This window comes from Chiloscyllium plagiosum, unplaced genomic scaffold (genome assembly GCF_037043375.1).
Source record: "Chiloscyllium plagiosum isolate Xiang-an unplaced genomic scaffold, Cpla_swu_hap1 HiC_scaffold_42, whole genome shotgun sequence".
NCBI lineage: Eukaryota > Metazoa > Chordata > Chondrichthyes > Orectolobiformes > Hemiscylliidae > Chiloscyllium > Chiloscyllium plagiosum.
The window spans coordinates 5,904,095-5,925,312 of NW_028270180.1; the positions used below are offsets into that span (position 1 = coordinate 5,904,095).

The window sequence follows — 21,218 nt, forward strand, 5'->3', positions numbered from 1 at the left end:
TCTCTCTCGTCTTTCCCCTTCTGCCTCTCTCTCTCTCGTCTTTCCCCTTCTCCCTCTCTCTCGTCTTTCCCCATTTGCCTCTCTCCTCTCTCGTCTTTCCCCTTCTGCCTCTCTCCTCTCTCGTCTTTCCCCTTCTCCCTCCCTCTCGTCTTTCCCCTTCTCCCTCTCTCTCGTCTTTCCCCTTCTCCCTCTCTCCTCTCTCTCGTCTTTCCCCTTCTCCCTCTCTCTCTCTCTCGTCTTTCCCCTTCTCCCTCTCTCTCTCTCGTCTTTCCCCTTCTCCCTCTCTCTCTCTCGTCTTTCCCTTCTGCCTCTCTCTCTCTCGTCTTTCCCCTTCTGCCTCTCTCTCTCTCGTCTTTCCCCTTCTGCCTCTCTCTCTCTCGTCTTTCCCCTTCTGCCTCTCTCTCGTCTTTCCCTTCTCCCTCTCTCTCGTCTTTCCCCTTCTGCCTCTCTCTCTCTCGTCTTTCCCCTTCTGCCTCTCTCCTCTCTCGTCTTTCCCCTTCTGCCTCTCTCTCGTCTTTCCCCTTCTCCCTCTCTCTCGTCTTTCCCCTTCTCCCTCTCTCTCGTCTTTCCCCTTCTGCCTCTCTCTCGTCTTTCCCCTTCTCCCTCTCTCTCGTCTTTCCCCTTCTCCCTCTCTCTCGTCTTTCCCCTTCTGCCTCTCTCTCTCCCGTCTTTCCCCTTCTGCCTCTCTCTCTCTCGTCTTTCCCCTTCTGCCTCTCTCTCTCTCGTCTTTCCCCTTCTGCCTCTCTCTCTCTCGTCTTTCCCCTTCTGCCTCTCTCTCGTCTTTCCCCTTCTCCCTCTCTCTCGTCTTTCCCCTTCTGCCTCTCTCCTCTCTCGTCTTTCCCCTTCTCCCTCTCTCTCGTCTTTCCCCTTCTCCCTCTCTCTCGTCTTTCCCCTTCTGCCTCTCTCTCTCTCGTCTTTCCCCTTCTCCCTCTCTCTCGTCTTTCCCCTTCTGCCTCTCTCTCTCTCGTCTTTCCCCTTCTGCCTCTCTCCTCTCTCGTCTTTCCCCTTCTGCCTCTCTCTCGTCTTTCCCCTTCTCCCTCTCTCTCGTCTTTCCCCTTCTGCCTCTCTCTCGTCTTTCCCCTTCTCCCTCTCTCTCGTCTTTCCCCTTCTCCCTCTCTCTCGTCTTTCCCCTTCTGCCTCTCTCTCTCTCGTCTTTCCCCTTCTGCCTCTCTCTCTCTCGTCTTTCCCCTTCTGCCTCTCTCTCTCTCGTCTTTCCCCTTCTGCCTCTCTCTCTCTCGTCTTTCCCCTTCTGCCTCTCTCTCGTCTTTCCCCTTCTCCCTCTCTCTCGTCTTTCCCCTTCTGCCTCTCTCCTCTCTCGTCTTTCCCCTTCTGCCTCTCTCTCGTCTTTCCCCTTTTGCCTCTCTCTCGTCTTTCCCCTTCTGCCTCTCTCTCGTCTTTCCCCTTCTCCCTCTCTCTCGTCTTTCCCCTTCTCCCTCTCTCTCGTCTTTCCCCTTCTGCCTCTCTCTCTCTCGTCTTTCCCCTTCTGCCTCTCTCTCTCTCTCTCGTCTTGTCCCTTCTCCCTCCCCCCTCTCTCTCTCGTCTTTTCCCTTCTCCCTCCCCCTCTCTCTTGTCTTTCTGTTTCCCCTGTCTCTCTGTCTGTCTCTGCCTCTGCCTCTCTGTCTCTCTCTGTGTCCCCCTCTCTGTCCCCTTGGTGTTTTTTGTGTCTCTAGCGGTTGCTCTGCTTTCATGCCTGCCTCTCTGGTATTTTCTCTCTCTCTCGCTCACCCTCCACCCCCCCCCCCCCTTCGCCCTCAACCTCTGTTTCTTGCGCTCGTTTCTCTCTTGCTCTTGCTCTCCGTGAGGCAGAGTGTGGTGTTCCAGCAGGAACTGTATAGTGCCGAATGTGTGCACGTGCAAGGTTCAACACTTTAGCGTTAGTGGAATTGTTTCCATTGTGTGTAGTCGGCTTTTCTCTCTGCTAATCGTTTTAATGTGTTTACTGTTCACGGGAGTTGCTGGAAAAGATGGCCATCTATAATGGAGCACGTTACTTTTAATTCAACAAGTTTAAGCTCACTTGTTGCCAAAACATGACTTAAAAAACAAGCTGGAAATAAGGTAGTGAGTTTTGAAGGCTGTGATACTCTTTGGGAAAGGCGTGGTCATGTGGGGATTTTCCACCAATCAACTTCAGCTGAACTTCACTTGCAACATTTAGAGCCAAGTGTTTTATTCCCATGAGGCTGTGTTTCTATTTTATGTCAGAGTTTGGCTTTTCCACAGCTGAAGTTTGTGGTGTTAGGTAGTTTTCAGTCAGTCAGCATGGGCTACCCACTCACGGGGCATGAAGCAGAACGCCAGCCATTGGTGGCAGTAGTGCCATGGGATCTTTCTGATTGAGTAGAGTGGGCAGATGGTGCCTCTGTTTAACGTCTCACTGGAGATGGTTCCTGCGGCAGTGCAGCAGCCCTGGAAACATACCTCAGGAATCAGTCTGCACCTCCCTTTCCCAGCAGTACTGATTTGTTGTGAGATTTGACATTCTTGAGTTAGCAAAATGCAAAAAAAAACCCTCTTCTGCTTTCTCCGTCTCAATTACCTCTAAAGGCCCGTTATAATGCAGAGGGCAGCTATACTTCCAGTACTTTATCATAGAACCCCCCGCAGTGTGGAAACCGGCCTTTTGGCCCAACAAGTCCACACAGATCCTCTGCAGAATAATCCACCCATTCCCCATTCCCCATTACTCTACATTTACTCGTTGATCCCTATGGTCTGCTCACAAGGAAAGAGGGATGGTATGATTGTTCTATGCATTCACGGGACATGGGTGTCGCTGGCCACACCAGCATTTATTGCCCATCCCTAATTACCCAGTTAAAAGCCAATCACATTCTGTGGGTCTGGAATCACATGTAGGCCAGATCAGGCAGTTTCCTTCCCTGAAGGACATTAGCGGACCAGGTGGGTTTTTTCCAATAGTTGACAATGGGTTCATAGGTCATCATTCGACTCCCGATTCCAGATTTTTACTGAATTCACAATCAGCCATCTGCTGTGGCGGGGTTTGATTGTATTCTCCCCAGAACAGTAGCCGGGTCTCCGGACTAGTAGCCCAATGATAATACCACTGGGCTGTCGTCTCCTGTCTGTTTGGGTTTGGATCTGCCTCTAACTGGGCGAGAGGCCCCCCCCCCGCCCATGAAGGTTTGGGGACCCAGACAGCCCCACTGTCTCTGAGCCGATCCTGCTGTGGGTGCCTGGCATCGACCCAGTCATTCTGTCTTGGATAACACTTGTGTGGTGGTCAGTGCCCCTTTAGTTTGGATGTGAGCAGCCTACAAGGTGCCACTTGCTGGCCTTGTCTGGAGCCTGCTATGATTGAGTGTGACGGAACAGTGCCACTATGCCTAAGGCTCACTTCTGTATTTCTTGTGTCAAATACAAAGAAAGAAAGGTCACTTTATGGTTTTTCTGACTCTCAAAAGATTTATAAGCGGCAATGCAATCCAACAATTAGCTTCTAACTGTTTTGTGAGAGGCTATTTACATCAATTAATCCTGTGGGCCTGAAGGAACCGTCTGAATTGTGTTGAATTGGCACAGCAGAGGCTAACTTCGCAAATTCTAATCGTACCTGTCATTAAACTACTCGATTCTTCTTTTCACACAAATGGGTCGTAGGGATCAGCTAATATTGTACTTAAAACAAAACGTGATGTAGATCGCAGCGGGTCAGGCAGCATCCACGGAGAGAGAGCGAGCTAACGTTTTGAGTCCAGATGACTCTTCACCAGGGCTGATGTGAAGTGTGGGGGGGGGGGGGAGCATTTATGCAACAGTTGGAGGGAGGTTGGAATGCAGGTGGAGAATGGGTGGTGTTGGTGCAGACTAAGTGATCGGGATGTGAGAATGGCAGAACAGTGGTGTGTCTAACTGCCAGCCTGTAATGAAGAGACAGGTTCCCAGGTGGAGGGAGAGAGAACACGGTGACAGAGACTACAATCAGTGAAGCTAAAAGAGAACGGAGGGGACAGGGTTCACGGCCTGAAGGTGCTGAACTCAATATTATGTCCAGCAATTTGTAAAGTGCCTGGTCTGAAGATGAGGCGTTGATCCTCTAGTTTGTGGTGAGATTCACTGGAACACCGCAGCATGCTGAGCACAGACACATGGGGCATGTCTGGATTAAAAAGACCAGCTACAGGAAGGTCAGGGTTATACTTCTGCAAGTACTGCATTGTGTTGGGGGGATAGCTGCTGTCCACACTTGCATTGCACCTGTAGGACAATTTCGGTGGCTTATGTTTCTTGTTGTTCTGTTTTCCCTGGGAATGGGAATAGCAGGATTGTGGAGTTGATCAGCCATGAACTGATTGAATGTCGGAGCAGACATTCAGAGTGGACTGGCCTCATCCTGCTCTGACATCTTGCCGTCAGTCTTCACTGTCCAAGGGGATTGCTGTCAAAAGCTCTTCCCAAAGTCCGCTGCCTGGCTTTTGCGACCATGTTTTTAGTTTAGAATTCTCAAGTAAAAACGAAATGCTGGAAATGCTCCTCAGTTCTGGCAGCATCTGTGAAGAGAGTAACAGAGTTAGGTTTCGGTTCGGAGAGCGCTTGTCAGAGGTTGCCTCTGTTGTGCTGAGGTTTCACTGCAGCTGGCTGCTCGCTCGGAGGGAGCTCTGCTAGAGCTGGGAGCGGGCTGGTGATGGGGGGAGATGTTAGTGATTTTGGAGAAGATTTGTAGCTCAGGTTGTGGATCAGGTTGTAAGTTTGCTCGCTGCGCTGGAAGGTTTGCTCTCAGACGTGCTCGGTAATGTCATTAGTGAGCCTCCGGTGAAGTGCTGGTGTTCTGTCCAGCTTTCTGTTTCTGTGTCTTGGTTTGTTATGGTGGGTGATATCATTTCCGGTTCTCTTTCTGAGAGATTGGTAAATGGGGTCCAAATTGACGTGTTTGTAGATGGAGTTCTACAATGAATGCCAGACCTCTGGGAATTCCTTTGCGTGTCTCTGTTTGGCCTGTCCCAGGATGAATGCACTGTCCCAGTTGAACTGGGGTGCCTCATCACCTGAGTGTAAGGATATGAGTGATAGTGGGCCATGTCTTTTGGTGGTGAGTTGGTGTTCATGTACCCTGCAAGGACTGCCACAAACATTACATTGGACAGACGGGCAAGAAACTAGCCCTGGATTAGTAGATGAACAGCAAAGGTTTGGAAGGATACGGGCCAGGAGCAGGCAGGTGGGACTAGTTAGTTTGGGATTGGGGTCGGCATGGACTATTTGGACCGAAGGGTGTGTTTCCCTGCTGTATGACTCTGACTGACTGACAAGGAAGCTGAGCTAATCAGCACCTGAGTTTCTGCAGTGCCAGTTGTTCTGAGAGTTGGAAAGTGGGCATTTGCATTTGCCCTGATGGGTATAAGGTGAGAAACTTCTTCAGGAAAATGTCTCCCTTTTCAGCAATTAGTAGTGTTGCATGAATTCTTTAAAATGTTGGCTGGGCACTAGGGGCTAGTTTTTAAATGTCTAGCTGTCGAAGGTGTGCTGGTAACGTCAGCTTCCCTGAGAAGGCAGAGGTTGGATGTTTTGCAATAAACAAAAAAAATTAAACATAGTAACAGGGTCTGCTCTCTCCTGTCCAACTTAGAGGGCGGCACATTGGCTCAGTGGTTAGCACTGCTGCCTCAGCACCAGGGGTGTGGGTTCGATTCCAGCCTCGGGTGACTGTCTGTGTGGAGTTTGCACGTTCTCCCCGTGTCTGCGTGGGTTTCCTCCAGGTGCTCTGGTTTCCTCCCACAGTCCAAAGATGTGCAGGTCAGGTGAATTGGCCATGCTAAATTACCCATAGTGCTAGGTGCATTAGTCAGAGGGGAATGAATCTGGGTGGGTTACCGTTTGGACGATCAGTGTGGACTTGTTGGGCCGAAGGGCCTGTTTCCACACGGTAGGGAATCTGATTTAAAGGTTGCAGACATACAGGGCGCTGTAATGCTGCTCTTTTAAAGTGTAGTGTTACTGTGATCTATGTAGAAAATGGACTGTTTCAACCATGTACTCAGTCTCATTAGCCCCTCCATCTGATTTGTTCTTTGCACCAACAATGAAATCTCAGTACGAGTTAGAGTCATACAGCATGGAAACAGACCTTTTGGCCCATCCAGCCCAGCCAACCATCTATGCCGATGATTCCTCAGCACTTGGTTTTTAGTGGACACAATAGTGAACTGTAGCATGCCCGCTGATGGGTTCCAATTTCTGATCGACAGCAAAGTGACACAGGTTCATCTCTCCAGGCCCTGGCTTTGAGCCCACAGCAGACTGATGGCATTTAGGCTTGTTTCCCAGCCACAGCCATTCTGTCTGTAAACCCCTGTGCTCCCATTTCCTCCTCTCCAGGGGCATGGGGACTCATTTTACTCTCCCTCCCTCACTGCACTGGAGGCTGGGGGGGGAGGGGGTGCAGGTAGCCTTTCTCCCTGCTTTGTGGGCAGGTTTCTGGGGAGTGTGGGGGGGGGGGGGGGGGGGTAGAGGAGAGAGGGGACAGGGTGCATGTGACTGGTTAATCGTCCATACCCAGGCTCACTGCTACCATTACCGTGGCTAACCAAAGAAGTTAAGGAGGGTATTAGTTGAAAGCGAAAGCATATAAAAGGAGGCAAAAGTTAGTGATAGCCCTGAAGACTGGGATCAATTCAGATTTCAACAAAGGAGGACTTAAAAAAATGTAAAGAGAGAGAAAATAAACTATGAGGGCAAACTAACAAGAAAAATAGTAAGAGCTTCTTTAAGCATATTTTCAAAAAAAGGAACTGGGAGGACAAAATGAACATAAGCCTCTTACAAAATGGATCTGTGGAGGCAGTTATGATTACAGTGTGGAAGCAGGCCCTTCGGCCCAACCAACCCTCCGAAGAGTAACCCACCCAGGCCCATTTCCCTCTGACTAATGCACCTAACACTATGTGGCAATTTAGCATGGCCAATTCACCTGAGCAGCACATCTTTGTGTGCTGTGGGAGGAAACTGGAGCACCCTGAGGAAACCCACGCAGACACAGGGAGAATGTGCAGACTCCACACAGACAGTCGCCTGAGGCTGGGATGGACCTTGGAACTCTGGTGCTGTGAGGCAGCAGTGCTAACCACTGAGCCACCGTGCCGTCCTAAAATGGGAAACAAGAAAATGGCAGAGGGGTTAAACAGACATTTTGCATCAGTGTTACTGGTGGAAGATACTTTAAACATCCCATTATAGAACACAGGAAATGGCACTTAATTTCTCCCCCTACCTAAAGAAGGAGTGTTAGACAATCTAATGGGGCTAACAGCAGATACGTCCCTGAGCCTTGATGTCTTGCATCTTTGGGACCTAAAAGACACAGCTACTGAGATTGGCTGCATCGGACCTAATCAAACCGCAATGTGACATCCTTATTCCAAAGCCAAAAACTATAACTATAGGGCAATTAAACCTACTGGAATCGATTATTAATGGGCAATAGTAACATTTCGAAAGTCATAATCTAATCAAGCAAAGTCAGGTCTGACACATTTATCAGAGTTTTTCAAGGAGGTTCAACCATGAAAAGGTTTAAAGGGAATTGGGCCAAACACTGGCAAATGGGACTAGGTCAGATTAGGATGCCTGATTGGGGCGGATGTGTTGAACTGAAGGATCTGTTTCTGTACTGTATGACTCAGTGACCCCCCCCCCCTTCTCTTGTCCGCTCCCCCTTCCTCCTCTACCCACTCAACAGTGCCCCTTCTCCTCCACCACGCTTCCCAAATACCGCAACCCACCCCCAACCTCCCAATTCTCCTTGTCTGCCCTCGGTCCCCCTCCCTCCCGATCTGCTTTGTCCTCACCATGGCCTCTCTCTCTCTCCACCCCGGCTCCCTCCCAATCTGCCCCTCTCATTCCCCCCGCTGCAATTTTACCTTCCTCTAACCCCACCCCAATGCCCATTGTAAAATCTACCAACAATGAGCTGTCTTGTGATGCAGTGGTGGTGCCCCTCCCTCTGAGCCAGGAGGCCTGAGTTCCAGAGGTATGAAATACCGTTGCCGAACAGGTTGTCGTGAAAATACCTAAAATACTGTATTAGTGGCATCCTGTTCCCCAGTTGGTTCCTCAATGTCCTGGCCAAGAAAACCATCTTGTATGCACTCCAGGAATCTGCCTACTATGGTATTATTACTGATGTGGTTTTCCAGTCTGTATTGTAGACTGATGTCACTCACCATCACTGCGGCAGCCTTGTTATATGCGGTGCTAGTTTCCTGCTGAATCCCTTCCCTTACCTTGCCACTAATGTTCAGAGGCTTACAGATGACAACCACTTGTGTTTCTGCCCCTTGTTAGTCCTTAGCTCCACCCAGGTCGTTTTTCTTGATTGAAATTTCAGACAGTTAGCTGCAGTACATCGTGTGGATAGTACGCCCTGCTGCAACTCTGGGTGTGACAGTGGAGAGAGTGAACCTGTTGTGTGGGACTGATCTGGACTCTTTTTAAACAATCCATGGCAGCTGAAAGCAACAGTGACTTGAGTTAAACTTCCCGCGACTGAGAGCCGTCTCTCACCTGATTCTGTCACCGAGGTTTGGAATTTTTAACTGGGCGCTGTACGAATGAGCCTCAATTCATTTGAGTTGGAGGAAAATATTAGCTGGAGGCAAGTAACCTCTTCTGCAGCCCCCTCGATAAAGGCAGACTTGCATTTGCGTAGCGCCTTTTGGGCCAAATTGCTTTCCAACCGGGGAACTACAAGGAAGGAAGATGGCCCTTCCTAATTTCTGGCTCAGCACGTCTTTCACCTCTTCAAAAACCCCTCGGTCTGTTTGAGTGGCACAGATCTGAGAGGGTCCGTGGATTATTAGATTGTCGCCTGCCTGGTGCTGAGTTGCCGGATTGAAACTGGATTCTTCCGGACGGGCAGGATGTAAAGGTGTGAATATGGGCCAGGGCTTCTGGTCCTGACCACTACCAGGAAAACGGTGAGCCTTTGGATCCTGTGTGAGGGGTTTACCGACAATCTCCTGAAGTTGACTCCCTGGGATGCAGTCAGTTTCTGAAAAAATGTCGGCTGCTCGAGAGGATAGTACAGATTGCTGAGCAGTAGAAGGTGCCTTTAACTGTACTGGGGTAGAGCTGTGTCATGTTTACTGTGAGTGTTTGCACAAAGACGTTCCACGCAACCATATGGACGAGACTTGTACCATATGTTTGAAACTTGACATAACTTTAAAATTGCGAAGTGAAATTGTTTTTATGGAGGAGGAGGGGTGGTGGTGATGGTGGGCGAAGTCATTATGCAGCTCTGTTTTTCAGCTGTTGTGAAGTGGCTTGTTTGAAATCAGCTTACCAGGCAGCTGAATTCCACCAAACATTCTCTCGTGCTGCCCCCCCCCAACGTTTGGGATTTGCGGAATCGCACAGTGACGCAAGCTCCTGCCTCTCTCCCGAGGCAGCGGAAGGGCTGAGCTTGTGTGCGCTGAGCGGCAGTCCGAATGTAATTAGAGGAAAGTGCTGTTGGCTGAGCTCACGCTGAACCCCTCCCTCCCTCCCTCTCTCTGCGTTTTTGGTTTTCCGATCTCCGGGGTGGAACGCGCAGGATTTCCCCCTCGGCCGACTGTCCATGCCGCAGTCGTGGATAGAGTTGTGGTTCTGAGTGATGCACAGCGTGCCAGGCTATGACCTCCCCGTGACCTCCCGTCCCTGATGTACCAACACACCCCTGCCAAGACGTCATTGCTGGGTGGCTGCACGTTTCTGTGAATCAGTGTCCTCCTGCCTACCCTCGCCCTCCAACTCCGGGAAGTGAAGGTGGGGAGTTCAAAACACATCAGTGCATAAGAGGAACTGGTGAATAACATCAATCTGGAGCATCTTTATGGGATCAGTAATTACAGCTTACAGGATGCCAAATCACATCTTTAGGAACAGACAAGTCTTGGCCATCAAGGCCTAACTCGATTATGCAATGGAATTGTTTTGCCGCCTGTTTATTTTTTTTTTGTTGGAAAATTGGTAGACGCAGAATGTAGTGCAGTCGTCTTGACCACTAACAGATGGCATAGGGTTTTTTTTGGAAATAAAAGTCAGGAGAGATCTGTCACTGTTAAGATTAAAGTTGTAGCACACACAACTGATGTGTTGCAGCCTGCTCTATCTTCTGTGTGTCTTTGTGCAGAATGTTTACCCGATTTAAGACAATTGCAGAGGAAGAGATCCTGTACTGGGACTGGGGAGAGGGATGTGTCAGTCGGTACGTTGTGATGCTCCTGTCTCTTTGGCTATGTTTGGGTGACTAACTCAGACTGTTAGCCTTCTGAATCCCAGCGGGGTAAAAACAATGACTGCAGATGCTGGAAACCAGATTCTGGATCAATGGTGCTGGAAGAGCACAGCAGTTCAGGCAGCATCAGAGCAGGAAAATTCGACATTTCGGGCAAAAGCCCTTCATCAGGAATGAGGCTGGGATTCAGATTTTGCTGATTTTGCTGAAGCTCCTCGGATGCTGCCTGACCTGCTTTGCTTTCCCAGCACCACTCTCATCTTAACAGCTTTCTGAATCCATTGTCCAGTATGTGGTCGCTCTCAATCAAGGCCATACTGACAGTGTTGCACTGGCTTGAATGCAAGTTAAAACCAAGATGCCCTCTGTGCGCTCGAGTCCATGTATTAGACCCAGGACTCCATCTTAAACATGAGTTATCACACTGCCCTCGCTAATATTTATTATTTGGTCAAAGGTATGTCCTTCTGTGATTACTGTTAATTAGCTGTTCAATGCTCTGGGACACACTGGCAATATGAAATGTGAGGTTTGAATGGCATGGTCTTTCTTTAAAATGTTCCAAAAAGAACCATGTATTCAATGCGTTCATGCAGGTCAGGCAGCACGTTTGGAGAGAAAGTAGAACTAACGTTTCATGTCCAGTGACCCTTCCTCAGAACCCATCTCAATAACAGGAAGCATTCATCACCCCTTGCATGTGCAGACGCCCACCTGCCCCACTCTTTTCCCCCCCCCACTTCTCCCATCATAGACGCAGTCACAGACACACTCCCACTCCACATGCAGGCATGCAAACACCTCCCCCACAACACACAGACATGTACACCCCCCACCACACAGACACACACGCACACCCTCAATACGCAGACACACACACCTAACATGCAAACATCCCCCAACACGCAAACATTCCCCAACATGCAGACACGCACACCCCCAGACGCGGGCACACGGGCAAACACTCCCCCAACACGCAGACATACCTGCAGATACACGCACACCCCCAACACGCAGACACACACACCCAATATGCAAACATCCCCCCCAACACACAGACACACACACACCCCCAGGCGCGCACACCCCCTGACACACAGGCAGAAGCACGGTGGCACTGCTGCCTTACAGCGCCAGAGACCCGGGTTCAATTCCCGCTTCAGCTGTGTGGAGTTTGCACATTCTCCCAGTTTCTGCGTGGGTTTCCTCCGGGTGCTCCGGTTTCCTCCCACAGTCCAAAGAAGTGCAGGTCAGGTGAATTGGCCATACTAAATTGCCCGTAGTGTTAGGTAAGGGGTAAATGTAGGGGTATGGGTGGGTTGCGCATCGGCAGGTCGGTGTAATGTAATGTAATGTAATGTAATCTAATCTAATCTAATCAAACACCCCCCTAACATGCAGACACATGCACACCCCCAGACACACGTGCACACCCCCGACACATTCGTACCCCCTGACACATGCAAACACCCCCAACACACAGACACACGCGCACCCAAACACCCCCCAACACATGCGCACACGCTCCCCCAGACACACACAAACACCCCCCAACATGCAAGCACGTGCACACCCGCAGACACACACAAACATCTCCCCCCAACACGCAGACATCCCCCAGACATGTGCACACCCCCCCCCCAAATGCTCAGACACACACACACATCCCCAGACACGTGCAAACACCCTCCCAACACGCAGACATGCACACTTGGATTCTGGTTGTTGAGGATTGGTTTCAGTCCACCACATCAGATTTTACCAGGTGGACAGAAATACTGGTGTTTGGAAATGATATCAAATTTCCAGGGACTCCAACTGAGGAACGGATTTCATGAGAATGTCTCGTAGATCCAGGATCACTCTAGGGCAGAAGTCTTGCGTTTAGAGAAAGTTGCTAGGCAACTATTAGTATTGGGGCCCCGAGGGCTCTCAAAACCAGGTTTTTTTCAATAATTAAGTCAATCAACTTGATCTCTTATCTCCTTGAAAGGTTTGCTTAGCTGTTTCTCCAAGGTCACTTGAATTCCAGTAAACAGCAGGTATTCCACAGAACACAATGGTTTCATTTTCAATTAATGATATGGGAGACCGCTTTCCATGAAAGGGTCACAATAACTATCTTCCAGCAGTTTTCCCAGATGGTCCTTTAGTACGTATTCTCAACAATAATAAAGGCTCATGTGCTGTTCACCTTCCCAGGTGCAGTGGGGCCTGTGAAGTAACTAGGTGTACCTTGTATGTGTTTAGCCAAGTCTCTCTCTCAATATTAGGCCAGTCCCCAACTGATAGTGAGGACAGAATCAGAGTTGGGTAATTCTGGTATCGCCCAACTCCCAGGCTGCAGGACACGAACATCCGACCTTTCTCCCAAGGACAGCTTAGGGTTACTGAGGTGAATGGTAACACCTCATCTATAAAGATAACTTTGCAATAATATAGCACTTCCAAGACATCCCATTGGGCTTCACAGGGCCATCACCCAATTGAATTTGACTCTGAGCAGCTTGCAGTATTGGGGCAGGGTGACCAGAAGTTTCATGCAGTAGGCTGTGGGCCCACAGAGGCTGGAACTGGAGGAGTACTGAGGGATGGAGGAGATTGCAAGGAAAGGTGGAAAGGGGATGGGCGGTAACATCAGTCCTTGGTTTGATCAGCCAACATTCAGGCTATCGAACCTGAGGCCAGTGGCGTTCTCTCTGCTCTATGTCACACCTTGCCTGAACTCTCGACCTCTCTTGCTCTCCCCCTCTTCAAAAAGAACAAGAGAGAAGTATTGCACAGCAACGCGCCCTTCGGCCCTCCAAGCCTGTGCCGATCACCATGCCCTGTGCTGTGGGGAAACAGCTACTTTATATCCTATTTCTTCAGCCTTCACCACACCTTGCAGTGGGTCCATCAGCGATGATTCATGCAGAAAACAAACCGACAGGGGTGTGGGGCGGAGAACGTTTTATCCACCTAATTGAACATGATCACAGGATAACTACAGTGTTGAAAGAGATGAGCTTGATTCATACTCTGGATGGTGTTTGTGTTTCCTCTTGGCCTCGATCCCTCAGCTCTTGCTGGCTTCCTGCTTCTGAAGCATGTGATTGTCAGACACCTCTCCATCAATGTTAAACCCCCTGCAAAACCCCCACTGTGCAAAATAAGGGAATAGCCAAGGTGTTTTTCCTGGGGTAGGGAAGTCCAAAACTAGAGAGGTATAGGTTTGGGGTGAGAGGGGAAAGATTGAAAAGGGTCCTAAGGTGCAATGTTTTCATGCAGAGGGTGGTGCATGTATGGAATGAGCTGCCAGAGGAAGTAGTGGAGGCTGGTACAATTAAAGCATTGAAAAGGTATCTGGATGTATATATGACTAGGAAGGGTTTACAGGGATCTGAGCCAAGTGCTGGCAAATGGGACTGGATTAATTGAGGATATCTGGTCGGCATTGACGAGTCTGCTTCCATCTGTACATCACTATGCTGTGCGTTTATGTCAAACAGTTCATTGTCCGGCAGTAATTTATAACTAAGCTTTACATTTTAGAATGAAACTCCAGTTTGTGGTGGAGAGAGTATGGCAGCCAGTTTACATGCAGTCAGCTCCTGAACTGCAACAAGCTCATGACCAAGTCACCGGTTCCTTTTCCTGCTAGCAGCCAAGTGGACTTGCCCTGGGGAACTTCTTGTGAACGATGCCATGGGGTTTGTTGAATCCCATCCCCCAACCGGAGACAGCAGCCGTAATATTCTTATAAAAGGCACCTCGGATAGTGTGGCACTCCTTGCTATCGCATTGATGCTACCGGAGGGGATGGTGAACATCCCGCCATTAATCCTTGCATTTCCCCCCCCCCCCGCCAACAAACTTCATCTTTGTTCCCTAGCTCAGTGTACTGAGGGCAGGTGCGATTTGCAGTGATCTAGACAAGGAGGTAGAAGTTGCAGTTAAAGAACAGGATGTTGTTCAGCTAATGGTGCCTTCTGTGTTCAGAAACCCTGTAACACTCATCTTCTGACACTGCGGCCTGAACAAAGTCGAAGAGAGCTGTTAGTGCTTTGTGGAACATATGCAAGCAATGGGAAGAGTTGAACTCGTTGGCATTGATATCCTGGCTAAGCTCAATGTTGAAATCTGCTTTGCCTTGCCTGCTACTTTCTGGATTGATCCCCAGTAAAGCAGCAGATGCGCAGTGTTTTCAATTCTGGCTCTTGCAGTTAGTTTTGTGCAACCATTGGCTTGCTATTGCTCTCAGGGGTGTTGCAGCTCTTGATGTTGTTGATTGGGAAACCCAAGCAAAAATGTTATGGTCAGTAATGCAAAAACGGCAAGGAAGTAATTCAGAATATGCAAAACTATGTTTCGAAGAAAAACAGGGAATCTTTCTGTGACCACCTGCCACCGCTTCCTCTGGCAGCTCATTCCACACACGCACCACCCTCTGTGTGAAAAAGTTGCCCCTTAAGTCTCTTTCCCCGCTCACCCTAAACCTATGCCCTCGAGTTGTGGACTCCACCCACCTCAGGAAAAATACCTTTCTATTTACCCTATCCATGCCCCTCATGATTTTGTAAACCTCTATAAGGTCACTTCTCAGCCTCCGATGCTCCAGGGAAACCAGCCCCAGCCTGTTCAGCCTCTCCCTGTAGCTCAGATCCTCCAACCCTGGCAAAATCCTTGTCAATCTTTTCTGAACCCTTTCAAGTTTCACAACATCTTTCCGATAGGAAGGAGACCAGAATTGCACACAGTATTCCAACAGTGGCCTAACCAATGTCCTGTATAGCCGCAACATGACCTCCCAACTCCTGTACTCAATACTCTGACCAATAAAGGAAAGCATACCAAACACCTTCTTCACTATCCTATCTACCTGTGACTCCACTTTCAAGGAGCTATGAATCTGCACTCCAAGGTCTCTTTGTTCAGCAATACTTCCAAGGACCTTACCATTAAGTGTATAAATCCTGCTAAGATTTGCTTTAGTCTCAAGACCATGTCTAAGAGTGAAATTAAAAAATATTCTTTGCTCACACGAGGTAATAGGAATCTAGAATTCCCTTCTGCAGCAGATTGAAGTGGGGATTGAAGTGTTTGACAGGGAGGGAGAGGTGAATGAATCATATGGCTCATGGAATGTTGGAGCCTGAGGGGTGACCTTTATAGAGATTTATAAAATCAAGAGGGGCATGGATAGAGTGAATAACCAAGGTCGTCTTCTCACGGTGGGGGAGTCACATACTAGAGGGCATAATAAGGTGTAAGGGGAAAGATTTTTATAAAAGACGTAAGGGATAACCTTTTCACACAGAGGGTGATACATGTATGGAATGAGTTGCCAGAGGAAGTGGTGGAGGCTGGTACAATTAGAACATTGAAAAGGCATCTGGATGGTATATGAATAGGAAGAGTTTAGAGGGATATGGGCCAAGTGCTGGAAAATGGGACTGGATTAGGATATCTGGGCAGCATGGACGGGTTGGACCAAAGGGTTTGTTTCTGTGCTGTACATCTCCATGACTCTGTAGTTGGAGAGATTTGAGAGAATGCGGGGAAAGCAAAGCAGTGAATGCTTAATTTAATTTTAAACCAAGCTTGCGAGTGTTATTGATAAGGGTGCAACTTGTCCCAATTCTTCCCTTCCCATTGCTGTAAGAGGTGAGTCCCACTGCATATGGCGTATGATGTGAAAACAACCAATTTATGTGATAAAGATCTTGTGCTTCCAGTGCCTCGTGTTGTGTAAATGCTAGTGAATGCTGGTATTTGAACAAATTAAAATCGAACTGTTTGTGAATGTTTGCTGTACAGTAACTTCAATTGAAAGGGGATAGCATCACTTCTGTTATCGAGACTGAAATACTCTGTAAGTGAAACCAGCACAGTGTTCTTTATTTTACAAGCTTTGGCTTTGCTTAACCATTACCACTTCATTTAACTTCTCTTGCCCTTTGGTGGTCTGCATCACCAGGGCCAGGCTCTTCCTCCAGATTTCTCCCAGTTGGAGAGCGACAGCTTGCATTTGTGTAGTGCCCTTTGAGCGTTCCAGAGCCCGGTGTTGGTGCAGTGATGGAATTCTGGAATGTAAAAGAGGGCCAGAAGTGGAGGAAAACCGAGAGACTGCAGGTTATCAGGAATTGGGAGGAGCATGACCGGGAGGGACCTGAAAACAGGGATGAGATGTTTAAATATCAGTCAGTGCAGGCGATAGGTGAATGGGACTTGATTTGAATTAGCCATGATGTGGAGGTGCTGGTGCTGGACGAGGTCAGAAGTCACATGACACCAGGTTACAGTCCAACAGGTTTATTTGAAATCACAATGACGAAGGAGCAGCGCTCTGAAAACTTGATTTGGATTATAACCTGGTGTTGTGTGACTTCTGATCTGAATTAGAACACTGACTCCCCGAGTTATAAATGCCTGTCCCTGACTTAGCAATGCTGCTACTTAGGAATGAGATCCCATTCGGGGTGTGATTTTAAACGTCTGACATATGCACATTTCCTGTACGTGCAAATGGCTCCTTTACATTGGCCTGCATCGTGTTCCAACTTGCATCCAAACGGACTCCTTTGTGAACCCGTATAGAAAGCGGAGTTTTGGATCAGTTCAAAGTTCTGGCTGGCATTAGGGTAACGAGGGGGGGGCGCATGGAGGTTAAGTGTATTTATTTGCAGAGCTTGTGACCGCGTCCAGCCTGGTTATTTGTTAGATGTTAACTGTGCAGCCTCAGTCATTTATTCTGGAGTGGTCTTGTGGTGCTGCAGTAGCATTACTATCTGTGGGCCACGAGCCCCAGGTTGGAGACCCACACCAGGTTATGTTGGCTGTGGAACTCACCAAGCTAGTAATCAACCCCAGGAATCCTGCCAACACCTCCCTACTGTTCCCCCCCAAAAATCTGTTTTTGAAGAGAGTGCGAGAAGATGCATAGCATAACGGTGGGCAATTTCTAATGGTAGCCACTGGGTGATATTTGGGAGTGGCAGTATTTCTCCTTGTCTGTTGAGGTGTGTTGTATCTCCTTCCTACACCACGGAGGCTGAGCCAGGTTAATTTGACACCCACTAGTCACCTACCTGGACTGTGTAGGTCAGTACATAGCTTTAGCTTGATAACCAGTGGGAACCGTTCAGAGAGTGTTTCTCACACAGTGTCTGTCTGAAGGATTGGAGCCAATGTGTCCTCAGTGGACGTTGAGACATTATGGGGTTGGTTACCACAGTGATGCGATGAGGTGATAGTTTAGTCTGTTTGAATCCTGCTTCACTGCAGCAAAGGTATAAGTGGAGGTTCACCAGAATGCTTCCACAGATGAGGGGTTTTAGCGCCAAGGTTGGGTTGCAAAAGTCTGGATCGTTCACCTTGGATACTGGCGGGTGAAGTGTTAGAGGCAGATTATAATTTGCCAAGGCTCCTCCAACAGTACCTCCTAAACCCCAAATCTCCTCCATCATAATGGACAAGGGCAGCAGATAAATGGGAACACCACCTCCTACAAGTTATGCTCCAAATTGCACGCCGTCCTGAATTGGGAGCATGTTGCTGGGTCAAAATCCTGGATCTGTGGGTGCACTTCCAACCCAAGGACTGCGGCGGTTCAAGAAGGCAGCTCTTCGACCTGAGGCTGGTAAACAAATACTGATCTAACCAGCAACGCTTGTAACTTCTGAGCAAGTTAAAGACACTCACACAATGGAGAAGTGCTGGACAAAGCAAGATTTGTTTGCATTAGGTGGTGGAGCAAGGACTTCAGGACAAAGTTACAACGTTCAGGGCAAGATATGCTGAAGCTGTGAGGAAGAATGATTTGACAGTTAGTCCTGAAATCCTGGAGTTTGCTGGAAGCAGAGATGGTGAACTGTTTCAAAAGGAGATTGAATGGGCACCTGAAGGAGATAAGTACGCCATGTAGAGCAGGGAAATGGGACCAACTGGATGACTGCACTGAGAACTGGGCATGGTCCTGACTGGCCCATTGGCTGGCTTCTGTTCTGTGATGGCTGCCAGGAATTAGTTTAAACAAGTTGCAGTCTTGTGTTCTTGCAGCGGTCCTTGCTCTGGAGCAGTGTTTCCCAAATGTTTTTCCTACAGTGACCCAATCTCGGGGCTTGTAAGTTCGGGAACCCCTCGGTGAGAATGTTACTGGGACAACTGGATTAGGAGCAAGTTCCTGCAGATGCTGGGACCTGTACTGAAAACAACAAATGCTGGAGATCACGGTGGGTCAGACAGCATCCGTGGGGAGAGAGCAAGCTAATGTTTCGAGTCTTGATGACTCTTCAGACCCCCAAAATTGGGAACCTTTGCTCTGGATTAACATTTTAATATGCAAGGTTGCTGACTGTTCCTTCAAATTTGAAGCTGCTTTTTTATTTGCTGCAGTGAATCTCTTTTGGTTCCAGTTGAATGCGAATCTGGCTCAGGACACTTTGATTTTCTAGTTTGCTTTTGTTAAAGTTCCTGAGTAGTATTGGCTGCTTAATCAGAGCTTCAGGAAATATATAATTAATTTAGAAAGTGGGTGTTATTTGGATCTTTTATATTTTGAACTCTCAATCAAGTTAATTTGGCAGTATTTTCACTTCACTTTCCCTCCTCTCCCCACACTGTGATGTTCTAAATGACTCCTGACTCCATCCTGCTAATATCCATCTGCTCCGTGTAGGCTAGTCTGTGGTGGGACTTAGTGTTGTCATTTACATGTTCAGATCCCTTCATGGATCCATCAATGTCCTTGGATAGCACTTGCTGAGTAATGACGGCTTTTGTCCGAAATGTCGATTTTCCTGCTCCTCGGATGCTGCCTGACCTGCTGCGCTTTTCCAGCACCACTCTGATCTAAACTCTGATTTCCAGCATCTGCAGTCCTCACTTTAGCCTACTTCCTGAGTAATCCCAGCCATACAAAGAATTACATTAACACCCAATTTAAAAGCATCAGTCAGGCTTACAATGGGGCTCACCTACACTGGCTGGCAACCACAAATATTGATATGTCTCAGGCGCGGCCATGACAGGGGAAAGGACTATGCCCAGCATGGTGATGCTATCACTTAAAGAAGTTATTTAGTCTTGGAGTGTTTTTTGTTTGGAGAGGATGTAAGATAGAGGTACCAAGCTGGCTAGTTAAGACACTTGAGTAAATAGCTTGGGAGGCCTTGGGTTTTTATTAAAATGGAGTCGAGAGTGTGGTGCTGGAAAAGCGCAGCAACTCAGGCAGCATTCCTGATGAAGAGCTTACGCCCGAAACGTCGACTCTCCTGTTCCGCGGAAGCTGCCTGAGCTGCTGTGCTTTTTCCAGCGCCACACACTCTACTCTGATCTCCAGCATCTGCAGTCCTCCCTTTCTCCCTTTTTCTGAAAACAGGCTGAATGAGTGTGGTCAGATCTCTCTGATTAAGATCTCTGGGTTTTGTTTCTTCAGTTGCATCAGAGCTATTGGGGTCTCAACAGAGTTGGAAGCTTCTCCTGGCTAATACCTCTCTGAATTTTTCTCTTGATGTTTCTTCCTCCTGGATGGGAGAACTGCATATAAGAATCTGTGTCAGAAATGCCTGCCTTTGCCAAGGGGTGTGTCCAGGGGATGTTACTATAATGGAACAGTTAATTCGTAATAGTTGCTGTACCTATTCTTCTGTTAAGAAATTAGAGAGATTAGAGATTCCCTACAGTGTGGAAACGGGCCCTTCGACCCATCAGGTCCACACCGACCCTCTGAAGAGTAACCCACCCAGTCCCACTTAACTCTGACTAATGCACCTAACACTATGGGCAATTTAGCACGGTCAATTCACCTGACCTGCACATCTTTGGACTTAAGTTTTCCAATAAGAGTTAAGTTATTCTAATTCCTCTTTCTTTGGTAGTGTTTTAACTACAGTGCTTTGCTTAAAGTTGAGTAGTTTGATCAGGCGCATTGCATCTGGAACGTGACACTTCACATTTCCCTTTAAAAATAAATAAGGGTTAGTGTCTAGGCTACCTTCTGAAAGTGTTTTGAGTTGGTTCTGGTCTGGTCCATAACGCCAGGCGTCATGCCTTTTCTGATTTAAGCCAAGATCTAGGGATACTGATTCTCCACAGCACGGCGGTGAATTTTCAGCCAGTGAGCACCCTTTCCTGATGAAGTATAAATTGTTGCTCCCTATAAAATTTGGCATTCTTGCACGTGTCCTGATGAGTGCAAGATGACAAGCTTCGACAGCAAGCCCCTTCTTTCAGAAAAGTGGAATCTTAATGTGTTGGTTAATGGCAGGGTGTGAGGGGATTGACATGTTTTATATTTATGTCATGAAATGCTATAACAGATCCTCCGTTTCCCTTTCAGTATGCAGTGGTATGGATATCAGGAATCACGTGAGTGATCTCCGACAGCTGGAGAACTGTACCATAATCGAAGGCTACCTGCAGATCCTGCTCATCTTCAACGGCAAAGCAGAAGACTTCCGTGCCCTCCGATTCCCAAAGCTAACGGTTATCACCGACTACCTGCTGCTATACCGCGTCTACGGGCTGGAGACGCTGAGGGACCTCTTCCCAAATCTTGCCGTCATCCGTGGGATAAACCTTTTCTTCAACTACGCTCTGGTCATCTTCGAAATGATTCACTTGAAAGAGATTGGGCTGTACAGCCTTCAGAATATCACACGGGGCGCTGTGCGGATTGAGAAGAACCATGACCTCTGTTACTTATCCACCATTGACTGGTCCTTTATTCTGGATCCTGTGGAGAATAACTATATCGATCGGAATAAACAGCAGAGCGAGTGTGGGGATGTTTGCCCAGGAACCATGGAGGACCAGCCCCTCTGTATTAAGACCAGTGTGAACAACCAGTACAACTACCGCTGTTGGAACGCGAACCACTGCCAGAAAGGTAGGTTGTGATTATCAGCTTCTTGTGAATTGTTTGAACCCCAGCTGCACAGTCTTGGCATCACCTTCCCATCGTGTGCCTGATGCAACAGTCTTTTAGTCAGGTTCCATT

At 48.3% G+C, this 21,218-nt stretch overlaps 1 protein-coding gene across 1 annotated transcript in view; it reads left to right on the forward strand.

Annotated features, from left to right (window-relative positions):
- igf1ra (insulin-like growth factor 1a receptor) overlaps positions 1-21,218 on the forward strand; it is a 333,589-nt gene that overhangs the window by 3,727 nt on the left and 308,644 nt on the right. Inside the window, exon 2 of the mRNA XM_043680420.2 lies at positions 20,559-21,107. Within this exon, the coding sequence (XP_043536355.2) occupies positions 20,559-21,107 (549 nt within the window). The remainder of the gene's footprint in view (positions 1-20,558; positions 21,108-21,218) is intronic.